General features: G+C 53.7%; 1 protein-coding gene across 1 annotated transcript in view; it reads right to left on the bottom strand.

Annotated features, from left to right (window-relative positions):
• The window catches only part of LOC142464634 (Y+L amino acid transporter 2-like), a 37,354-nt gene extending 16,118 nt beyond the window's left edge, over positions 1-21,236 (bottom strand). Inside the window, exons 1-2 of the mRNA XM_075568002.1 lie at positions 21,090-21,236; positions 4,678-5,228 (exon numbers count right to left, since the gene is read on the bottom strand). Coding sequence (XP_075424117.1) covers positions 4,678-5,228; positions 21,090-21,208 — 670 coding nt within the window. The 5' untranslated portion in view covers positions 21,209-21,236. The remainder of the gene's footprint in view (positions 1-4,677; positions 5,229-21,089) is intronic.
• Between the last annotated feature and the right edge of the window lie 2,033 nt (positions 21,237-23,269).

The following is a 23,269-nucleotide window of genomic DNA, read 5'->3' as shown; positions in this document are numbered from 1 at the left end:
CGTATAACACAGAGGGGGCCTCGTCTCTCTGCGTATAACACAGAGGGGGCCTCGTTTCCCTGCGTATAATCACAGAGGGGACCTCGTATCTGCGTATAATCACAGAGGGGGCCTCGTCTCTCTGCGTATAACACCGAGGGGACATTGTTTCTGCGTATAATACCGAGGGGACCTCGTCTCTATGTATAACAGCCGAGGAGTGCAGCTTATACACAGGGATCATGTGACTGGCACGGTCCTGCTGATGTCTGCAGTTCATTTCCCGAGACTTCCTCTTATGCCCTCAGCACTCACAGACTGAGTCATGGAGAGGTGGGGGGGGGGAGGATGAGGAGAAGAGACACAGGGATGGTGGGGGGAGGAGATAGAGACACGGGGGGGGGGAGAGAGACACTGTGGGGGGGGGAAGAGAGAAAGACACGATGGGGGGGGGAAGAGAGAGAGACACGGTGGGGGGGGGAAGAGAGAGAGACACGGTGGGGGGGGAAGAGAGAGAGACACGGTGGGGGGGGAGGGAACAGAGAGAGACACGGTGGGGGGGGAGGGAACAGAGAGAGACACGGTGGGGGGGGGAGGGAACAGAGAGAGACACGGTGGGGGGGGAGGGAACAGAGAGAGACACGGTGGGGGGGGAAGAGAGAGAGAGACGTGTGGGGGGGAAGAGAGAGAGAGACGGTGGGGGGGAAGAGAGAGAGAGACGGTGGGGGGGAAGAGAGAGAGAGAGAGACGGTGGGGGGGAAGAGAGAGAGAGACGGTGGGGGGGGGAAGAGAGAGAGACACGGTGGGGGGGAAGAGAGAGAGAGACGGTGGGGGGGGGGAAGAGAGAGAGACACGGTGGGGGGGGAAGAGAGAGAGACACGGTGGGGGGGGAAGAGAGAGAGACACGGTGGGGGGGGAAGAGAGAGAGACACGGTGGGGGGGGAAGAGAGAGAGACACGGGGTGGGTTGCGAGAGAGAGACACGGGGTGGGTTGCGAGAGAGAGACACGGGGTGGGTTGCGAGAGAGAGACACGGGGTGGGTTGCGAGAGAGAGACACGGGGTGGGTTGCGAGAGAGAGACACGGGGTGGGTTGCGAGAGAGAGACACGGGGTGGGTTGCGAGAGAGAGACACGGGGTGGGTTGCGAGAGAGAGACACGGGGTGGGTTGCGAGAGAGAGACACGGGGTGGGTTGCGAGAGAGAGACACGGGGTGGGTTGCGAGAGAGACACGGGGTGGGTTGCGAGAGAGAGACACGGGGTGGGTTGCGAGAGAGAGACACGGGGTGGGTTGCGAGAGAGAGACACGAGGGGGGGCGAGCGACACGGAGGGGGGGCGAGCGACACGGAGGGGGGGCGAGCGACACGGAGGGGGGGCGAGCGACACGGAGGGGGGGCGAGCGACACGGAGGGGGGGCGAGCGACACGGAGGGGGGGCGAGCGACACGGAGGGGGGGCGAGCGACACGGAGGGGGGGCGAGCGACACGGAGGGGGGGCGAGCGACACGGAGGGGGGGCGAGAGACACGGAGGGGGGGCGAGAGACACGGAGGGGGGGCGAGAGACACGGAGGGGGGGCGAGAGACACGGAACACGGAGGGGGGGCGAGAGACACGGAGGGGGGGCGAGAGACACGGAGGGGGGCGAGAGACACGGAGGGGGGCGAGAGACACGGAGGGGGGCGAGCGACACGGAGGGGGGGCGAGCGACACGGAGGGGGGGCGAGCGACACGGAGGGGGGGCGAGCGACACGGAGGGGGGGCGAGCGACACGGAGGGGGGGCGAGGACACGACGGGGGGGCGAGCGACACGGAGGGGGGGCGAGCGACACGGAGGGGGGGCGAGAGACACGGAGGGGGGGCGAGAGACACGGAGGGGGGGCGAGAGACACGGAGGGGGGGCGAGAGACACGGAACACGGAGGGGGGGCGAGAGACACGGAGGGGGGGCGAGAGACACGGAGGGGGGGCGAGAGACACGGAGGGGGGCGAGAGACACGGAGGGGGGCGAGCGACACGGAGGGGGGCGAGCGACACGGAGGGGGGGCGAGCGACACGGAGGGGGGGCGAGCGACACGGAGGGGGGGCGAGCGACACGGAGGGGGGGCGAGCGACACGGAGGGGGGGCGAGCGACACGGAGGGGGGGCGAGCGACACGGAGGGGGGGCGAGCGACACGGAGGGGGGGCGAGGACACGACGGGGGGGCGAGCGACACGGAGGGGGGGCGAGCGACACGGAGGGGGGGCGAGAGACACGGAGGGGGGGCGAGAGACACGGAGGGGGGGCGAGAGACACGGAGGGGGGGCGAGAGACACGGAACACGGAGGGGGGGCGAGAGACACGGAGGGGGGGCGAGAGACACGGAGGGGGGCGAGAGACACGGAGGGGGGCGAGAGACACGGAGGGGGGCGAGAGACACGGAGGGGGGCGAGAGACACGGAGGGGGGCGAGAGACACGGAGGGGGGCGAGAGACACGGAGGGGGGCGAGAGACACGGAGGGGGGCGAGAGACACGGAGGGGGGCGAGAGACACGGAGGGGGGCGAGAGACACGGAGGGGGGGCGAGAGACACGGAGGGGGGGCGAGAGACACGGGGGTGGGGGCGAGAGACACGGGGGGTGGGGGCGAGAGACACGGGGGGTGGGGGCGAGAGACACGGGGGGTGGGGGCGAGAGACACGGGGGGTGGGGGCGAGAGACACGGGGGGTGGGGGCGAGAGACACGGGGGGTGGGGGCGAGAGACACGGGGGGTGGGGGCGAGAGACACGGGGGGGCGAGAGACACGGGGGGCGAGAGACACGGGGGGGCGAGAGACACGGGGGGGCGAGAGACACGGGGGGAGCGAGAGACACGGGGGGCGAGAGACACGGGGGGGGCGAGAGACACGGGGGGGCGAGAGACACGGGGGGGCGAGAGACACGGGGGGGCGAGAGACACGGGGGGAGCGAGAGACACGGGGGGAGCGAGAGACACGGGGGGGGCGAGAGACACGGGGGGGGCGAGAGACACGGGGGGGGCGAGAGACACGGGGGGCGAGAGACACGGGGGGGGCGAGAGACACGGGGGGGGCGAGAGACACGGGGGGCGAGAGACACGGGGGGGCGAGAGACACGGGGGGGCGAGAGACACGGGGGGGCGAGAGACACGGGGGGGCGAGAGACACGGGGGGGGCGAGAGACACGGGGGGGGCGAGAGACACGGGGGGGCGAGAGACACGGGGGGCGAGAGACACGGGGGGCGAGAGACACGGGGGGCGAGAGACACGGGGGGGGCGAGAGATGATATAGAAGAAATGGAATGAGACGAGAATTAGAGAGACAGACACGGCTTCTCCTCTTCTTCCCCCACCACGAGACACACAAGATCCACGTGTTGCTCCACGTATTGCATGTCACAGCGTCACCTCCAAGGACCCGAACCAGAGAGACAGCAGGCCAGCGGGCAGACAGAGAGCCAGCGGAGCAGAGACAGAGAGAGACACAGCCAGCGGGCAAAGAAACAGCCAGCAGGCAGAGAGAGAGAGAGCGAGAGACAGCAAGAGGGCAGCAGAGAGACCTCATTGCTCAGAGACAGCAAGAGGGCAGCAGAGAGACCTCATTGCTCAGAGACAGCCAGAGGGCAGCAGAGTGACCTCATTGCTCAGAGACAGCCAGCGGGCAGCTCTCCCACTCTGATCCGTGTTAGGAGACCGCTAGACATCACAATGTCACCCAAGTACCACAACCGCCCCATGATAACGGCGTGCCACGCGTTGGACAACACCCTTCAATGGATGACAATGCTGTAACAATGGTATTTGGGACCAAGGCTACAGTTTTAAAGCTTCCAGTGACTGAGCTCCAGATTAGAACCAACGCTAACACCACCCTAACCCCTGTCACTAGTTTGAAATACCTGGGTTTGTGGTTTGACTCCCACGTAACATTCGGGATGCACATTGATACCCTGACAACCAAGACCTATGCCAAACTAGGGGTACTTTACAGGAACAAATCCTCCCTAAGTCTCCTGGTCAGAGAGCGTATCGCACAGCAGATGCTAATGCCAATTATTGACTATGGAGATATAGTATATGGCACGGCTCCTCAAACCCACCTTAGCAAACTTGACACCCAATGCAACTACAACACACATCACTGCGAAATGCTCAAAGAACTAGATTGGTCATCACTCGAGTCTAGGCGCAAAGTTCACCTTTCCTGTCTTGCCTTCAAATACTTTCTGGGCAAGCTACCCAGCTATCTGAACAAGCTCCTCACCCCTACCACATGCAGCACCTATCATCTGAGATCTGACTCCAAAAGACTGTTCATGGTCCCACGGTCCAACAAAGTATCCGGCCGCTCCTCCTTCTCTTACCGTGCACCCCAAAACTGAAACAACCTACCGGAGACTCTCACAGCCGCCACCAGTTTATGTTCTTTCAAATCTAAGGCTGTCTCACATTTTAATCTGGTCTGTAACTGTTACATACGCCTATAATATATATCTTCTCTAACGGTGCATGCAATGTCTTGTATATAATGTATACCCTGTGCATTTATGTAACTGTATTTGTCATATTAACTATACCCAGGACATACTTGAAAACGAGAGGTAACTCTCAATGTATTACTTCCTAGTAACACATTTTATAAATAAATAAATAAAATACAGGTTTGGGGGCACACAGTCACCCCCTCCCCCCACCGGGCTCCCTTACCGATGCAGGCGGCCGCGAGGAGTCGGTTCGCAGCGTACGGCGACTCGCAGGACGGGAAGATGGGTTGCACCATGTAGTTGGCGAACGTGATGGCGATGACGGCCTGGCTGGTCGGCTCGATGATCAGGAGAGAGGTCCACAGCCGGATGAAGGCCACGAAGCCCCCAAAGGCCTCCAGGATGTAGGCGTAGCTGGCACCCGACTTGGTGATGGTGGTGCCCAGCTCGGCGTAGCACAGGGCGCCGAAAATGGAGAACACGCCGCCCACGGCCCAGATCACCAGGGAGAGGCCATAGGAGGCGCTGTACATCAGGACCCCCTTGGGGGACACGAAGATCCCCGAGCCGATCATGTTGCCCACGATGAGGCACACGCCGTTGAGCAGAGAGATCTCCTTCTTCAGATTCATGGACTCCTGGGAGCCTGTGTCCGCCGGGGGCCCCTCAGTGCCGTTGGGGGCCGGCTCCTCCCGGGAGGCCGGCGTGTACTTGGTGGAGCCGCCCATGGTGGAGTGAGAGTGGTCAGCGGCACGGCGACGGCGGCATGTCCAGCTGGGAAAGAGAGGGAAGGAGGATCAGGAGGGGCATCCGTGTGCATCAACATGTAACAGAAGGATGTCATTTAGCCCCTTGACTTCCAGACACACTGGAAACAGGACACAGGAACCCCATATAAACCATACTGCCCCTCTCTCTGGGACACAGGGACCCCATATAATCCATACTGCCCCTCTCTCTGGGACACAGGAACCACATATAATCCTTACTGGCCCTCTTTCTGGGACACAGGAACCCCATATAATCCATACTGCCCCTCTCTCTGGGACACAGGAACCACATATAATCCTTACTGGCCCTCTTTCTGGGACACAGGAACCCCATATAATCCATACTGCCCCTCTCTCTGGGACCCTGTATAATCCATACTGCCCCTCTCTCTGGGACACAGGAACCCCATATAATCCATACTGCCCCTCTCTCTGGGACACAGGAACCCCATATAATCCATACTGCCCCTCTCTCTGGGACCCCATATAATCCACACTGCCCCTCTCTCTGGGACACAGGGACCCCATATAATCCATACTGCCCCTCTGGGACACAGGAACCCCATATAATCCATACTGCCCCTCTCTCTGGGACCCTGTTTAATCCATGCTGCCCCTCTCTCTGGGACACAGGAACCCCATATAATCCACACTGCCCCTCTCTCAAGGACACAGGGACCCATATAATCCATACTGCCCCTCTCTCTGGGACCCCATATAATCCATACTGCCCCTCTCTCTGGGACCCCATATAATCCATACTGCCCCTCTCTGGGATCCCATATAATCCACACTGCCCCTCTCTCTGGGACCCCATATAATCCATACTGCCCCTCTCTCTGGGACCCCATATAATCCATACTGCCCCTCTCTCTGGGACACAGGGACCCCATATAATCCACACTGCCCCTCTCTGAGACACAGGGACCCCATATAATCCATACTGCCCCCCTCTCTGGGACCTCATATAATCCATACTGCCACTCTCTCTGGGACCTCATATAATCAATACTGCCCCTCTCTCTGGGACCCCATATAATCCATACTGCCCCTCTCTGGGACCCCATATAATCCATACTGCCCCTCTCTGGGACCCCATATAATCCATACTGCTCCTCTCTCTGGAATCCCATATAATCCATACTGCCCCTCTCTCTGGGACCCCATATAATCCATACTGCCCCTCTCTCTGGGACACAGGAAGCCTTGGGATGAACCCACAGGGAACTTCCTCTTTCCAAAAACATTTCACACCCTGAGAGACCCCAGTAGCACAGAGAGCGACAGGTCACACCCAGAGATACCCCAGCAGCACAGAGAGAGACCGGTCACCCCCTGAGATACCCCAGCAGCACAGAGAGAGACCGGTCACCCCCTGAGACACCCCAGCAACACAGAGAGAGACCGGTCACCCCCTGAGCAGCACAGAGAGAGACAGATCACCCCCTGAGCAGCACAGAGAGAGACAGATCACCCCCTGAGCAGCACAGAGAGAGACAGATCACCCCCTGAGCAGCACAGAGAGAGACATGTCACACCCCACTTTGCAGAGCGTTGTTGCTCACCGCTGTGATATAAACTCCCCCTCCCGAAGCCTCTGTCCCTTGGAGGCGAGGGGTTAACCTGTTTGTAATGATAGGAGAAGCCTGAGCCAGCAGCTTCACCTGCAGATAAACGATGGGCAGAGAGGATTCTGGGAGGTTAGTCATTAATTGCCCCGGGAGGCTGTCCAGATAAGAAAGCCTGGAGTTATAAACAAGTCCTCGGCAAAACAACACCTCCCACGCACTGCACCCTGTGCTAATCACGTCCCACGCACTGACCACGTCCCACGCACTGCACCCTGTGCTAATCACGTCCCACGCACTGAACCACGTCCCACGCACTGCACCCTGTGCTAATCACGTCCCACGCACTGAACCACGTCCCACGCACTACACCCTGTGCTAATCACATCACACGCACTGCACTCTGTACTAATCACATCCCACGCACCCACCCTGTGCTAATCACATCCCACGCACCCACCCTGTGCTAATCACGTCACACGCACTGCACCCTGTGCTAATCACATCACACGCACTGCACCCTGTGCTAATCACGTCACACGCACTGCACCCTGTGCTAATCACGTCACATGCACTGACCCTGTGCTAATCACGTCACACGCACTGACGCTGTGCTAATCACGGCACACGCACTGCACCCTGTGCTAATCACGTTATACGCACTGCACCCTGTGCTAATCACGGCACACGCACTGCACCCTGTGCTAATCACGTCACACGCACTGCACCCTGTGCTAATCACGTTACACGCACTGCACCCAGTGCTAATCACGTTACACGCACTGCACCCTGTGCTAATCACGGCACACGCACTGCGCCCTGTGCTAATCACGTCACACGCACTGCACCCTGTGCTAATCACGTTACACGCACTGCACCCTGTGCTAATCACATCACACGCACTGCGTCCTGTGCTAATCACGGCACACGCACTGCACCCTGTGCTAATCATGTCACACGCACAGCATCCTGTGCTAATCACGTCCCACGCACTGCACCCTGTGCTAATCACGGCACACGCACTGCACCCTGTGCTAATCACATCACACGCACTGCACCCTGTGCTAATCACGTCACACGCACTGCACCCTGTGCTAATCACATCCCACGCACTGCACCCTGTGCTAAACACATCCCACGCACTGCACCCTGTGCTAAACACATCCCACGCACTGCACCCTGTGCTAATCACATCCCACGCACTGCACCCTGTGCTAATCACATCCCACGCACTGCACCCTGTGCTAATCACATCCCACGCACAGCATCCTGTGCTAATCACGTCCCACGCACTGCACCCTGTGCTAATCACGGCACACGCACTGCACCCTGTGCTAATCACGTCACACGCACTGCACCCTGTGCTAATCACATCCCACGCACTGCACCCTGTGCTAAACACATCCCACGCACTGCACCCTGTGCTAATCACATCCCACGCACTGCACCCTGTGCTAATCACATCACACGCACTGCACCCTGTGCTAATCACATCCCACGCACTGCACCCTGTGCTAATCACATCACACGCACTGCACCCTGTGCTAATCACGTCACACGCAATGCTCCCTGTGCTAATCACATCACACGCACTGCACCCTGTGCTAATCACATCACACGCACTGCACCCTATGCTAATCACATCACACGCACTGCACCCTGTGCTAATCACGTCACACGCACTGCGTCTGTGCTAATCACATCACACGCACTGCACCCTGTGCTGATCACATCACACGCACTGCACCCTGTGCTAATCACGTCCCACGCACTGCACCCTGTGCTAATCACGTCCCACGCACTGCACCCTGTGCTAATCACATCCCACGCACTGCACCCTGTGCTAATCACGTCACACGCACTGTACCTTGTGCTAATCACATCCCACGCACTGCACCCTGTGCTAATCACATCCCACGCACTGCACCCTGTGCTAATCACATCACACGCACTGCACCCTGTGCTAATCACATCCCACGCACAGCACGCTGTGCTAATCACATCCCACGCACTGCACCCTGTGCTAATCACATCCCACGCACTGCACCCTGTGCTAATCACATCACACGCACTGCACCCTGTGCTAATCACATCCCACGCACAGCACCCTGTGCTAATCACATCCCACGCACTGCACCCTGTGCTAATCACATCACACACACTGCACCCTGTGCTGATCACATCACACGCACTGCACCCTGTGCTAATCACGTCACACGCAATGCTCCCTGTGCTAATCACATCACACGCACTGCACCCTATGCTAATCACATCACACGCACTGCACCTTGTGCTAATCACGTCCCACGCACTGCACCCTGTGCTAATCACATCACATGCACTGCACCCTGTGCTAATCACGTCACACGCACTGCGTCCTGTGCTAATCACATCACACGCACTGCACCCTGTGCTAATCACGTCCCACGCACTGCACCCTGTGCTAATCACATCACACGCACTGCACCCTGTGCTAATCACATCCCACGCACTGCACCCTGTGCTAATCACATCCCACGCACTGCACCCTGTGCTAATCACATCCAACGCACTGCACCCTGTGCTAATCACATCCCACGCACTGCACCCTGTGCTAATCACATCACACGCACTGCACCCTGTGCTAATCACGTCCCACGCACTGCACCCTGTGCTAATCACATCCCACGCATTGCACCCTGTGCTAATCACGTCCCACGCACTGCACCCTGTGCTAATCATGTCACACGCACTGCACCCTGTGCTAATCACATACCACGCACTGCACCCTGTGCTAATCACATCCCACGCATTGCACCCTGTGCTAATCACGTCCCACGCACTGCACCCTGTGCTAATCACGTCCCACGCACTGCACCCTGTGCTAATCATGTCACACGCATTGCACCCTATTCTAATCACATCCCACGCACTGCACCCTGTGCTAATCACATCACACGCACTGCACCCTGTGCTAATCACGTCCCACGCACTGAACCCTGTGCTAATCACATCCCACGCATTGCACCCTGTGCTAATCACATCCCACGCATTGCACCCTGTGCTAATCACGTCCCACGCAATGCTCCCTGTGCTAATCACATCACACGCACTGCACCCTGTGCTAATCACATCACACGCACTGCACCCTGTGCTAATCACATCCCACGCACTGCACCCTGTGCTAATCACATCACACGCACTGCACCCTGTGCTAATCACATCCCACGCACTGCACCCTGTGCTAATCACATCACACGCACTGCACCCTGTGCTAATCACATCACACGCACTGAACCCTGTGCTAATCACATCCCACGCACTGCACCCTGTGCTAATCACATCACACGCTTTGCACCCTGTGCTAATCACATCACACGCACTGCACCCTGTGCTAATCACATCCCACGCACTCACCCTGTGCTAATCACGTGACACGCACTGTACCCTGTGCTAATCACATCACACGCACTGCACCCTGTGCTAATCACGGCACACGCACTGCACCCTGTGCTAATTATGTCACACGCACTGCACCCTGTGCTAATCACATCACACGCACTGCACCCTGTGCTAATCACATCACACGCACTGCACCCTGTGCTAATCACATCCCACGCATTGCACCCTGTGCTAATCACGTCCCACGCACTGCACCCTGTGCTAATCACGTCCCACTCACTCACCTTGTGCTAATCACGTCACACGCACTGCGCCCTGTGCTAATCACATCACACGCACTGCACCCTGTGCTAATGACACCACACGCACTGCACCCTGTGCTAATCACATCACACGCACTGCACCCTGTGCTAATCACATCACACGCACTGCGTCCTGTGCTAATGACACCACACGCACTGCACCCTGTGCTAATCACATCACACGCACTGCACCCTGTGCTAATCACATCACACGCACTACGTCCTGTGCTAATCACGGCACACGCACTGCACCCTGTCCTAATCACGTCACACGCACTGCACCCTGTGCTAATGACACCACACGCACTGCACCCTGTGCTAATCACGGCACACGCACTGCACCCTGTGCTAATCACGTCACACGCACTGCGTCCTGTGCTAATCACGTCCCACGCACTGCACCCTGTGCTAATGACACCACACGCACTGCACCCTGTGCTAATCACATCACACGCACTGCACCCTGTGCTAATCACGTCCCACGCACTGCACCCTGTGCTAATCACGTCACACGCACTGTACCCTGTGCTAATCACATCCCACGCACTGCACCCTGTGCTAATCACGTCCCACGCACTGCACCCGGTGCTAATCTCGTCCCACGCACTGCACCCTGTGCTAATCACATCACACGCACTGCACCCTGTGCTAATCACGGCACACGCACTGCACCCTGTGCTAATCACATCCCACGCACTGCGTCCTGTGCTAATCACGGCACACGCACTGCACCCTGTGCTAATCACATCCCACGCACTGCGTCCTGTGCTAATCACATCCCACGCACTGCACCCTGTGCTAATCACGTCACACGCACTGTACCCTGTGCTAATGACACCTCACGCACTGCACCCTGTGCTAATCACGTCACACGCACTGCACCCTGTGCTAATCACATCCCACGCATTGCACCCTGTGCTAATCACATCACACGCACTGCACCCTGTGCTAATCACGTCACACGCACTGTACCCTGTGCTAATGACACCACACGCACTGCACCCTGTGCTAATCACGTCCCACGCACTGCACCCTGTGCTAATCTCGTCCCACGCACTGCACCCTGTGCTAATCACATCACACGCACTGCACCCTGTGCTAATCACGGCACACGCACTGCAACCTGTGCTAATCACATCCCACGCACTGCGTCCTGTGCTAATCACGACACACGCACTGCACCCTGTGCTAATCACATCCCACGCACTGCGTCCTGTGCTAATCACATCCCACGCACTGTACCCTGTGCTAATCACGTCACACGCACTGTACCCTGTGCTAATGACACCACACGCACTGCACCGTGTGCTAATCACGTCACACGCACTGCGTCCTGTGCTAATCACGTCCCACGCACTGCACCCTGTGCTAATCACGTCCCACGCACTGCACCCTGTGCTTATCACGTCCCACGCACTGCACCCTGTGCTTATCACATCCCACGCACTGCACCCTGTGCTAATCACATCACACGCACTGCACACACACACAACATCCTATACTAACACACACACACCATGCTATACTACACACACACACACACACACACACACACACACACACACACACACACACACACACACACACACACACACACACACACACACACACACACACACACACACACAGCTATCCTCCACAAACACACACACCATCCTATACTAACACAGCTTTCCTACACATAGACACACACACACACACACACACTATCCTATACTAACACACATCTGTCCTACACACACACAGTGTCCTATGGATTTAGGAGTGCTTGTAGACAGCAGGCTTAGCAATAGTGCCCAATGTCATGCAGTAGCTGCAAAGGCAAATAAGATATTATCTTGCATCAAACGGGCAATGGATGGAAGGGATGTAAACATAATTATGCCCCTTTACAAAGCATTAGTAAGACCACACCTTGAATATGGAGTACAATTTTGGGCACCAATCCTAAGAAAAGACATTATGGCACTAGAGAGAGTGCAGAGAAGAGCCACCAAATTAATAGAGATGTTCAATGTAACTTATGAGGAGAGGCTAGCTAAATTAGATTTATTTACATTAGAAAAGAGGCGTCTAAGAGGGGATATGATAACTATATACAAATATATTCGGGGACAATACAAGGAGCTTTCAAAAGAACTATTCATCCCACGGGCAGTACACAGGGCTCGGGGCCATCCCTTAAGGTTGGAGGAAAGGAAATTTCACCAGCAACAAAGGAAAGGGTTCTTTACAGTAAGGGCAGTTACAATGTGGAATCCATTACCCATGGAGACTGTGATTGTCCTGGAACAGGATTCATATTTCTGTTCACCCTCCCCCCCCCCCTCCTTAGCAGCTTCTGCCTGTCAGCTCCTTATTTCAGCTGCATGTATATTTGCTCTGAAAACACACAGTGCCTGTGGAACCGATACATTTGTTGCATTTGGGCTTTCCAGTTAGCTCATAACCAGGTTGTCTTGGTAACCCCCTTAATCCCCCTGGTTTAGTGGAGTTTCCCTTACTCCCCTGTCTGTATTCACAGATAGTCTCACCCTCAGACTATTCCTGTTCCCAGAAAGCCCTATACTTCCTTTCCACCCAGGACACTGAGTGAGTGAGTACCTTCATGCTATCAGCCCCAGCAAGGCCTGTCTGTTTTTACACACGCCTTACCCGGTGATACCCAGCACTTCAGAGAGAGAAGCACTCTCTACCCACACTCCATCTACAAGAACCCTTTGTTTCATTGACTTTGCAATACAACTAAGAAAGACCAAAGGACTTGTCGTGCTTTGGAAGAGGGAAGGCATGAGTTAAGCTAACTGGAGCTATCCAGGATAGTGATGGCGGATACAATAGATTTGTCCAAAAAAAGGTTGGACATCTTTTTAGCAAGGAAAAGTAAACATGGGAAGGATGTTGATCCAGGGATTAATCCAATTGCCAATTCTTGGAGTCAGGAAGGAATTTATTTTTCCCCTTATGAGATATCATTGGATGATACGACTCTGGGGTTTTCTGTTTGCCTTCCTCTGGATCAATAAGTAAGTATAGATATAGGATAAAGTATCTGTCGTCTAAATTTAGCATAGGTTGAACATGATGGACGTACGTCTTTTTTCAACCTCATCTACTATGTAACTATACTAACACACAGCTATCCTACACACACACACACACACTATCCTATACTAACACACAGCTATCCTACACACACCATCCTATACTGACACACAGGTATCCTCCACACACACACACACACACACACACACACACACACACACACACACACACACACACACACACACACACACACACACACACCATCCTATACTAACACACAGCTATCCTCCTCACACACACAGCATCCTACACATACACACACACACAGCTATCCTACACACACAGCATCCTATACTAACATACAGCTATCCTCCACACATACACACAATTCTATACTCACTCACAGCTATCCCCCCACACACACACCATCCTATACTAACACACAGCTATCCTACACATACACACCATCCTATACTAACACACAGCTACCCTACACACACACACCATCCTATACTAACACACATTTATCCCACACACACACACACACACACACACACACACACACACCATCCTATACTAGCACACAGCTATCCTACACACACACACACACACACACACACACACACACACACACACACACACACACACACACACACACACCATCCTATACTAACACAGCTATCCTACACACACACACACCATCCTATACTAACACAGCTATACCACACACACACACACACCATCCTATACTAACACACAGCTATCCTCCACACACAGCATCCTATACTAACACACAGCTATCCTACACACGCACACACAACCCTATACTAACACACATATATCCTACACACACAGCTATACCACACACACACACCATCCTATACTAACACACAGCTATCCTCCACACACAGTATCCTATACTAACACACAGCTGTCCTACACACACACACACACGCACACACACAACCCTATACTAACACACATATATCCTACACACACAGCTATCCTACACACACACACACACACACACCATCCTATGCTAACACACAGCTATCCTCCACACACGCAGGATCCTTTGCTAACACACAGCTATCATCCACACACACAGCATCCTATACTAACACACAGCTATCCTACACACACACAACCCTATACCAACACACATATATCCTACACACACAGCATCCTATACTCACACACAGCTATCCTAAACACACACACAGTATCCTATACCTACACACAGCTATCCACACACACACCCTCACACACCTATACTAACACTCGACATCCACACACACACACACACACACACATACACTATCCTATACTAACACATAACTATCCTCCACACACACACCATCCTATACTAACACACAGCTATCCTAAACACACACACCATCCTATACTAACACAACTATACCACACACACACACACACACACCATCCTATACTAACACACAGCTATCCTCCACACACACAGCATCCTATACTAACACACAGCTATCCTACACACACACACAACCCTATACTAACACACATATATCCTACACACACAGCATCCTATACTCACACACAGCTATCCTAAACACACACACAGTATCCTATACCTACACACAGCTATACACACACACACACACACACACACACACACACCTATACTAACACTCGACATCCACACACACACACATACACTATCCTATACTAACACATAACTATCCTCCACACACACACCATCCTATACTAACACACAGCTATCCTAAACACAAACACACACACACACACACACACCATCCTATACTAACACACAGCTATCCTAAACACACACACACACACAAACACACACCATCCTATACTAACACACAGCTATCCTCCACACACACAAACCATCCTATACTAACACCTCTATCCTACACACACACCATTCTATACTAACACAGCTATCCTACACACACACACACACACCATCCTATACTAACACAGCTGTACCACACGCACACACACACACAGCATCCTATACTAACACACAGCTATCCTCCACACACACAGCATCCTATACTAACACACAGCTATCCTCCACACACACACACACACACACACACACAGCTATCCTACACACACAATGCATCTTATACTAACACACAGCTATCCTACACACACACACACACACACACACACACACACACACACACACACACACACACACACACACACACACACACACACACACACACACCCTATACTAACACACACACACACACACACATCCTATACTAACACACACACACACACACACACACACACATCCTATACTAACACACAGCTATCCTCCCCACACACAGCTATCCTACACGCACACACACAACCCTATACTAACACACATATATCCTACACACACACACAGCAACCTATACTAACACACAGCTATCCTACACACACACACACACAGTTATCCTAAACACACACACACAGCATCCTATACCTACACACAGCTATCCTCCACACACACACTATCCTATACTAACACACAGCTATCCTCCACACACACACATCCTATACTAACACACAGCTATCCTACACACACAGCATCCTATACTAACACACAGCTATCCTACACACACACACGCACACACAACCCTATACTAACACACATATATCCTACACACACACACAGCATCCTGTACTAACACACTACTATCCCCCCACCACACACACACACACAGCTCTCCTCTACACAAACACACACCATCCTATACTAACACCTCTATCTTACACACACACACCATTCTATACTAACACACACACACAACATCCTATACTAACACACAACATCCTATACTAACACACAGCTATCATCCACACACACCATCTTATTCAACACACATCTATCTTCCACACACACACAAAGACCATCCTATACTAACACACCTCTATCCTACACACACCCACACACCCACACACAGACAGCATCCTATTCTAACACACAGCTATCCTCCACACACACCGTATCCTATACTAACACACACACCATCCTATACTCGCACACAATACGAATGTTTGTTTGTTTAAGTGCATGAGTCTAAAAACAACATCCATCATTTTTACTGACGCAGCATAAAAGTGTTAGTGTGAGGGGTGGCGTGTGTGTTAGGGAGTGTGAGGGGTGGCGTGTGTGTTAGGGAGTGTGAGTGTGAGAGGTGGCATGTGTGTTAGGGAGTGTGAGTGTGAGGGGTGGCGTGTGTGTTAGGGAGTGAGGGGTGGCGTGTGTGTTAGGGAGTGCGAGTGTGAGGGGTGGCGTGTGTGTTAGGGAGTGCGATTGTGAGGGGTGGTGTGTGTGTTAGGGAGTGTGAGTGTGAGGGGTGGCGTGTGTGTTAGCTACCCTACACACACACCATCCTATACTAACACACATTTATCCCACACACACACACACACACCATCCTATACTAGCACACAGCTATCCTACACACACACACACACACACACACACACACACACACACACACACACACACACACACACACACACACACACACACACACACCATCCTATACTAACACAGCTATCCTACACACACACCCACCATCCTATACTAACACAGCTATACCACACACACACACACACCATCCTATACTAACACACAGCTATCCTCCACACACAGCATCCTATACTAACACACAGCTATCCTACACACGCACACACAACCCTATACTAACACACATATATCCTACACACACAGCTATACCACACACACACACCATCCTATACTAACACACAGCTATCCTCCACACACAGTATCCTATACTAACACACAGCTGTCCTACACACACACACGCACGCACACACACAACCCTACACTAACACACATATATCCTACACACACAGCTATCCTACACACACACACACCATCCTATGCTAACACACAGCTATCCTCCACACACGCAGGATCCTTTGCTAACACACAGCTATCATCCACACACACAGCATCCTATACTAACACACAGCTATCCTACACACACACAACGCTATACCAACACACATATATCCTACACACACAGCATCCTATACTCACACACAGCTATCCTAAACACACACACAGTATCCTATACCTACACACAGCTATCCACACACACACCCTCACACACCTATACTAACACTCGACATCCACACACACACACACACACACACACACACACATACACTATCCTATACTAACACATAACTATCCTCCACACACACACCATCCTATACTAACACACAGCTATCCTAAACACACACACACACACAAACACACACACACACACACACACACACACACACCATCCTATACTAACACAGCTATCCTACACACACACACACCATCCTATACTAACACAACTATACCACACACACACACACACCATCCTATACTAACACACAGCTATCCTCCACACACACAGCATCCTATACTAACACACAGCTATCCTACACACACACACAACCCTATACTAACACACATATATCCTACACACACAGCATCCTATACTCACACACAGCTATCCTAAACACACACACAGTATCCTATACCTACACACAGCTATACACACACACACACACACACACACACACACACACACACACACCTATACTAACACTCGACATCCACACACACACACATACACTATCCTATACTAACACATAACTATCCTCCACACACACACCATCCTATACTAACACACAGCTATCCTAAACACAAACACACACACACACACACACCATCCTATACTAACACACAGCTATCCTAAACACACACACACAAACACACACCATCCTATACTAACACACAGCTATCCTCCACACACACAAACCATCCTATACTAACACCTCTATCCTACACACACACCATTCTATACTAACACACACACACACAACATCCTATACTAACACAGCTATCCTACACACACACCATCCTATACTAACACAGCTGTACCACACACACACACACACAGCATCCTATACTAACACACAGCACACACACACACACAGAATCCTATACTAACACACAGCTATCCTCCACACACACAGCATCCTATACTAACACACAGCTATCCTCCACACACACACACACACACAGCTATCCTACACACACAATGCATCCTATACTAACACACAGCTATCCTACACACACACACACACACACACACACACACACACACACACACACACACACACACACACACACACACACACACACACACACACACACACACACACACACACACACACACACACACACACACATCCTATACTAACACACACACACACACACACACATCCTATACTAACACACACACACACACACATCCTATACTAACACACAGCTATCCTCCCCACACACAGCTATCCTACACGCACACACACAACCCTATACTAACACACATATATCCTACACACACACACAGCAACCTATACTAACACACAGCTATCCTACACACACACACAGCTATCCTAAACACACACACACAGCATCCTATACCTACACACAGCTATCCTCCACACACACACTATCCTATACTAACACACAGCTATCCTCCACACACACAGCATCCTATACTAACACACAGCTATCCTACACACACAGCATCCTATACTAACACACAGCTATCCTACACACACACACACGCACACACAACCCTATACTAACACACATATATCCTACACACACACACAGCATCCTGTACTAACACACTACTATCCCCCCCACACACACACACACACACACAGCTCTCCTCTACACAAACACACACCATCCTATACTAACACCTCTATCTTACACACACACCATTCTATACTAACACACACACACAACATCCTATACTAACACACAACATCCTATACTAACACACAGCTATCATCCACACACACCATCTTATTCAACACACATCTATCTTCCACACACACACAAAGACCATCCTATACTAACACACCTCTATCCTACACACACCCACACACCCACACACAGACAGCATCCTATTCTAACACACAGCTATCCTCCACACACACCGTATCCTATACTAACACACACACCATCCTATACTCGCACACAATACGAATGTTTGTTTGTTTAAGTGCATGAGTCTAAAAACAACATCCATCATTTTTACTGACGCAGCATAAAAGTGTTAGTGTGAGGGGTGGCGTGTGTGTTAGGGAGTGTGAGGGGTGGCGTGTGTGTTAGGGAGTGTGAGTGTGAGAGGTGGCATGTGTGTTAGGGAGTGTGAGTGTGAGGGGTGGCGTGTGTGTTAGGGAGTGAGGGGTGGCGTGTGTGTTAGGGAGTGCGAGTGTGAGGGGTGGCGTGTGTGTTAGGGAGTGTGAGGGGTGGCATGTGTGTTAGGGAGTGCGAGGAGTGGCGTGTGTGTTAGGGAGTGCGAGTGTGAGGGGTGGTGTGTGTGTTAGGGAGTGTGAGTGTGAGGGGTGGCATGTGTGTTAGTGAGTGTGAGGGGTGGCAGTGTGTGTTAGGGAGTGTGTGTGTGAGGAGTGGCGTGTGTGTTAGGGAGTGCGAGTGTGAGGGGTGGCGTGTGTTAGGGAGTGCGAGTGTGAGGGGTGGCGTGTGTTAGGGAGTGTGAGTGTGAGGGGTGGCGTGTGTGTTAGTGAGTGTGAGGGGTGGTGTGTGTGTTAGGGAGTGTGTGTGTAAGGGGTGGCGTGTGTGTTAGTGAGTGTGAGGGGTGGCAGTGTGTGTTAGGGAGTGTGTGTGTGAGGAGTGGCGTGTGTGTTAGGGAGTGCGAGTGTGAGGGGTGGCGTGTGTTAGGGAGTGCGAGTGTGAGGGGTGGCGTGTGTTAGGGAGTGTGAGTGTGAGGGGTGGCGTGTGTGTTAGGGAGTGCGAGTGTGAGGGGTGGTGTGTGTGTTAGGGAGTGTGAGTGTGAGGGGTGGCGTGTGCGTTAGTGAGTGTGAGGGGTGGCAGTGTGTGTTAGGGAGTGTGTGTGTGAGGGGTGGCGTGTGTGTTAGGGAGTGCGAGTGTGAGGGGTGGCGTGTGTTAGGGAGTGCAAGTGTGAGGGGTGGCGTGTGTTAGGGAGTGTGAGTGTGAGGGGTGGCGTGTGTGTTAGTGAGTGTGAGGGGTGGCAGTGTGTGTTAGGGAGTGTGTGTGTGAGGGGTGGCGTGTGTGTTAGGGAGTGCGAGTGTGAGGGGTGGCGTGTGTTAGGGAGTGCGAGTGTGAGGGGTGGCGTGTGTTAGGGAGTGTGAGTGTGAGGGGTGGCGTGTGTGTTAGGGAGTGTGAGTGTAAGGGACTGTGTGTGTTAGGGAGCCTGTGTGAGCGTGTGAGTGAGAGGGGGATGGTGAGTGTGGATTTGTGAGGGAGCATGTATGTGAGTGTGTGTGAGGGAGAATGTCAGAGTACATGTGTGTGCCTGTGTGAGGAATGGTGTGTGCTAGGGAGTGTGAGGGACAGTGTGTGGTAGGGAGCATGTGTGTGAGTGACTGTGGAAGTGTATGTTTGTGAGGGAGAATGTGTGTGTGTGTCGGAGCGTGTCAGAGTACGTGTGTGTGTGTGTGTATGTGAGAGAGTGTGTGTATAAATAAGTGAGTGAGTGTGTTCACCCGTGAGTGTGACAAAAGATGTCCCAGGAAGAGGACAGATGGGGAGCCTCGGGGGGATCAGACTCACATGGCCTCAGGTCCCTCCGTCTGATTACTGAGAGGGGGGAGCAGGAGAGCATATAGCAGGGAGAGTAGGGAGCTATGGGGGGTGGGGGAGGGGGAAGAGTAGGGCGCTGGGGGGGGCAAGGTGCAGATCTGCGGATTACGAAATAAGACGAGACACTCAGCGATTTCTGAGAGTTGTGGAGAAAGCATTTCTTATCAGTGGGCGGGGGGAGAAGGGGAGATACACAGAGGGGGAGAGAAAGTGAGGAGAGAGAGAGAGAGAAGGGGGATACAGAGGGGGAGAAAGTGAGGAGAGAGAGAGAAGGGAAGATACACAGTGGGAGAGAGAGAAGGGGAGAGAAAGTGAGGAGAGAGAGAGAGAGAAGGGGGGAAAAAGTGAGGAGAGAGAGAGAAGGGGAGATACACAGAGGGGGAGAGAAAGTGAGGAGAGAGAGAGAGAAGGGGGATACAGAGGGGGAGAAAGTGAGGAGAGAGAGAAGGGAAGATACACAGTGGGAGAGAGAGAAGGGGAGAGAAAGTGAGGAGAGAGAGAGAGAGAGAAGGGGAGATACACAGAGGGGGAGAGAAAGTGAGGAGAGAGAGAGAGAAGGGGGATACAGAGGGGGAGAAAGTGAGGAGAGAGAGAGAAGGGAAGATAGACAGGGGGAGATAGAGAAGGGGAGAGAAAGTGAGGAGAGAGAGAGAGGGGAGATACACAGGGGGAGAGAGAGAGGAGATACACAGAGGGGGAGAGAAAGTGAGGAGAGAGAGAAGGGGGATACAGAGGGGGAGAAAGTGAGGAGAGAAAGAAGGGAAGATACACAGGGGGAGAGAGAGAAGGGGAGAGAAAGTGAGGAGAGAAGGGAAGATACACAGAGGGGGAGAAAGAAGGGGAGATATACAGTACAGAGGGGGGAGAGAGAAGGGGAGATACATAGAGGGGGGAGAGAGAAGGGGAGATACACAGAGGGGGAGAGAGAAGGGGAGATACACAGAGGGGGAGAGAGAAGGGGAGATACACAGAGGGGGAGAGAGAAGGGGAGATACACAGAGGGGGAGAGAGAAGGGGAGATACACAGAGGGGGAGAGAGAAGGGGAGATACACAGAGGGGGAGAAAGAAGGGGAGATACACAGAGGGGGAGAGAGAAGGGGAGATACACAGAGGGGGAGAGAGAAGGGGAGATACACAGAGGGGGAGAAAGAAGGGGAGATACATCGAGGGGGAGAGAGAAGGGGAGATACACAGAGGGGGGAGAGAGAAGGGGAGATACACAGAGGGGGGAGAGAGAAGGGGAGATACACAGAGGGGGGAGAGAGAAGGGGAGATACACAGAGGAGGGGGAGAGAAGAGGAGATACACAGAGGGGGGAGAGAGAAGGGGAGATACACAGAGGGGGAGAAAGAAGAGGCGATACACAGAGGGGGGAGAGAGAAGGGGAGATACACAGAGGGGGGAGAGAAGAGGAGATACACAGAGGGGGAGAGAGAAGGGGAGATACACAGAGGGGGGAGAGAAGAGGAGATACACAGAGGGGGAGAGAGAAGGGGAGATACACAGAGGGGGGAGAGAGAAGGGGAGATACACAGAGGGGGGAGAGAGAAGGGGAGATACACAGAGGGGGAGAGAGAAGAGGAGATACACAGAGGAGGAGAGAGAAGGGGAGATACACAGAGGGGGGAGAGAGAAGAGGAGATATACAGAGGGGGAGGGAGAAGAGGAGATACACAGAGGAGGGGGAGAGAGAAGGGGAGACACACAGAGGGGGAGAGAGAAGGGGAGATACACAGAGGGGGAGAGAGAAGGGGAGATACACAGAGGGGGGAGAGAGAAGGGGAGATACACAGAGGGGGGAGAGAGAAGGGGAGAAACACAGAGAGGGGAGAGAGAAGGGGAGATACACAGAGGGGGAGAGAGAAGGGGAGATACACAGAGGGGGGAGAGAGAAGGGGAGATACACAGAGGGGGGAGAGAGAAGAGGAGATACACAGAGGAGGAGAGAGAAGGGGAGATACACAGAGGGGGGAGAGAGAAGAGGAGATATACAGAGGGGGAGGGAGAAGAGGAGATACACAGAGGAGGGGGAGAGAGAAGGGGAGACACACAGAGGGGGAGAGAGAATGGGAGATACACAGA

This window comes from Ascaphus truei, chromosome 13, assembly GCF_040206685.1.
Source record: "Ascaphus truei isolate aAscTru1 chromosome 13, aAscTru1.hap1, whole genome shotgun sequence".
NCBI lineage: Eukaryota > Metazoa > Chordata > Amphibia > Anura > Ascaphidae > Ascaphus > Ascaphus truei.
The sequence above is the reverse complement of the archived record's forward strand: the minus strand, read 5'-3'. Positions and strand labels throughout refer to the sequence as shown.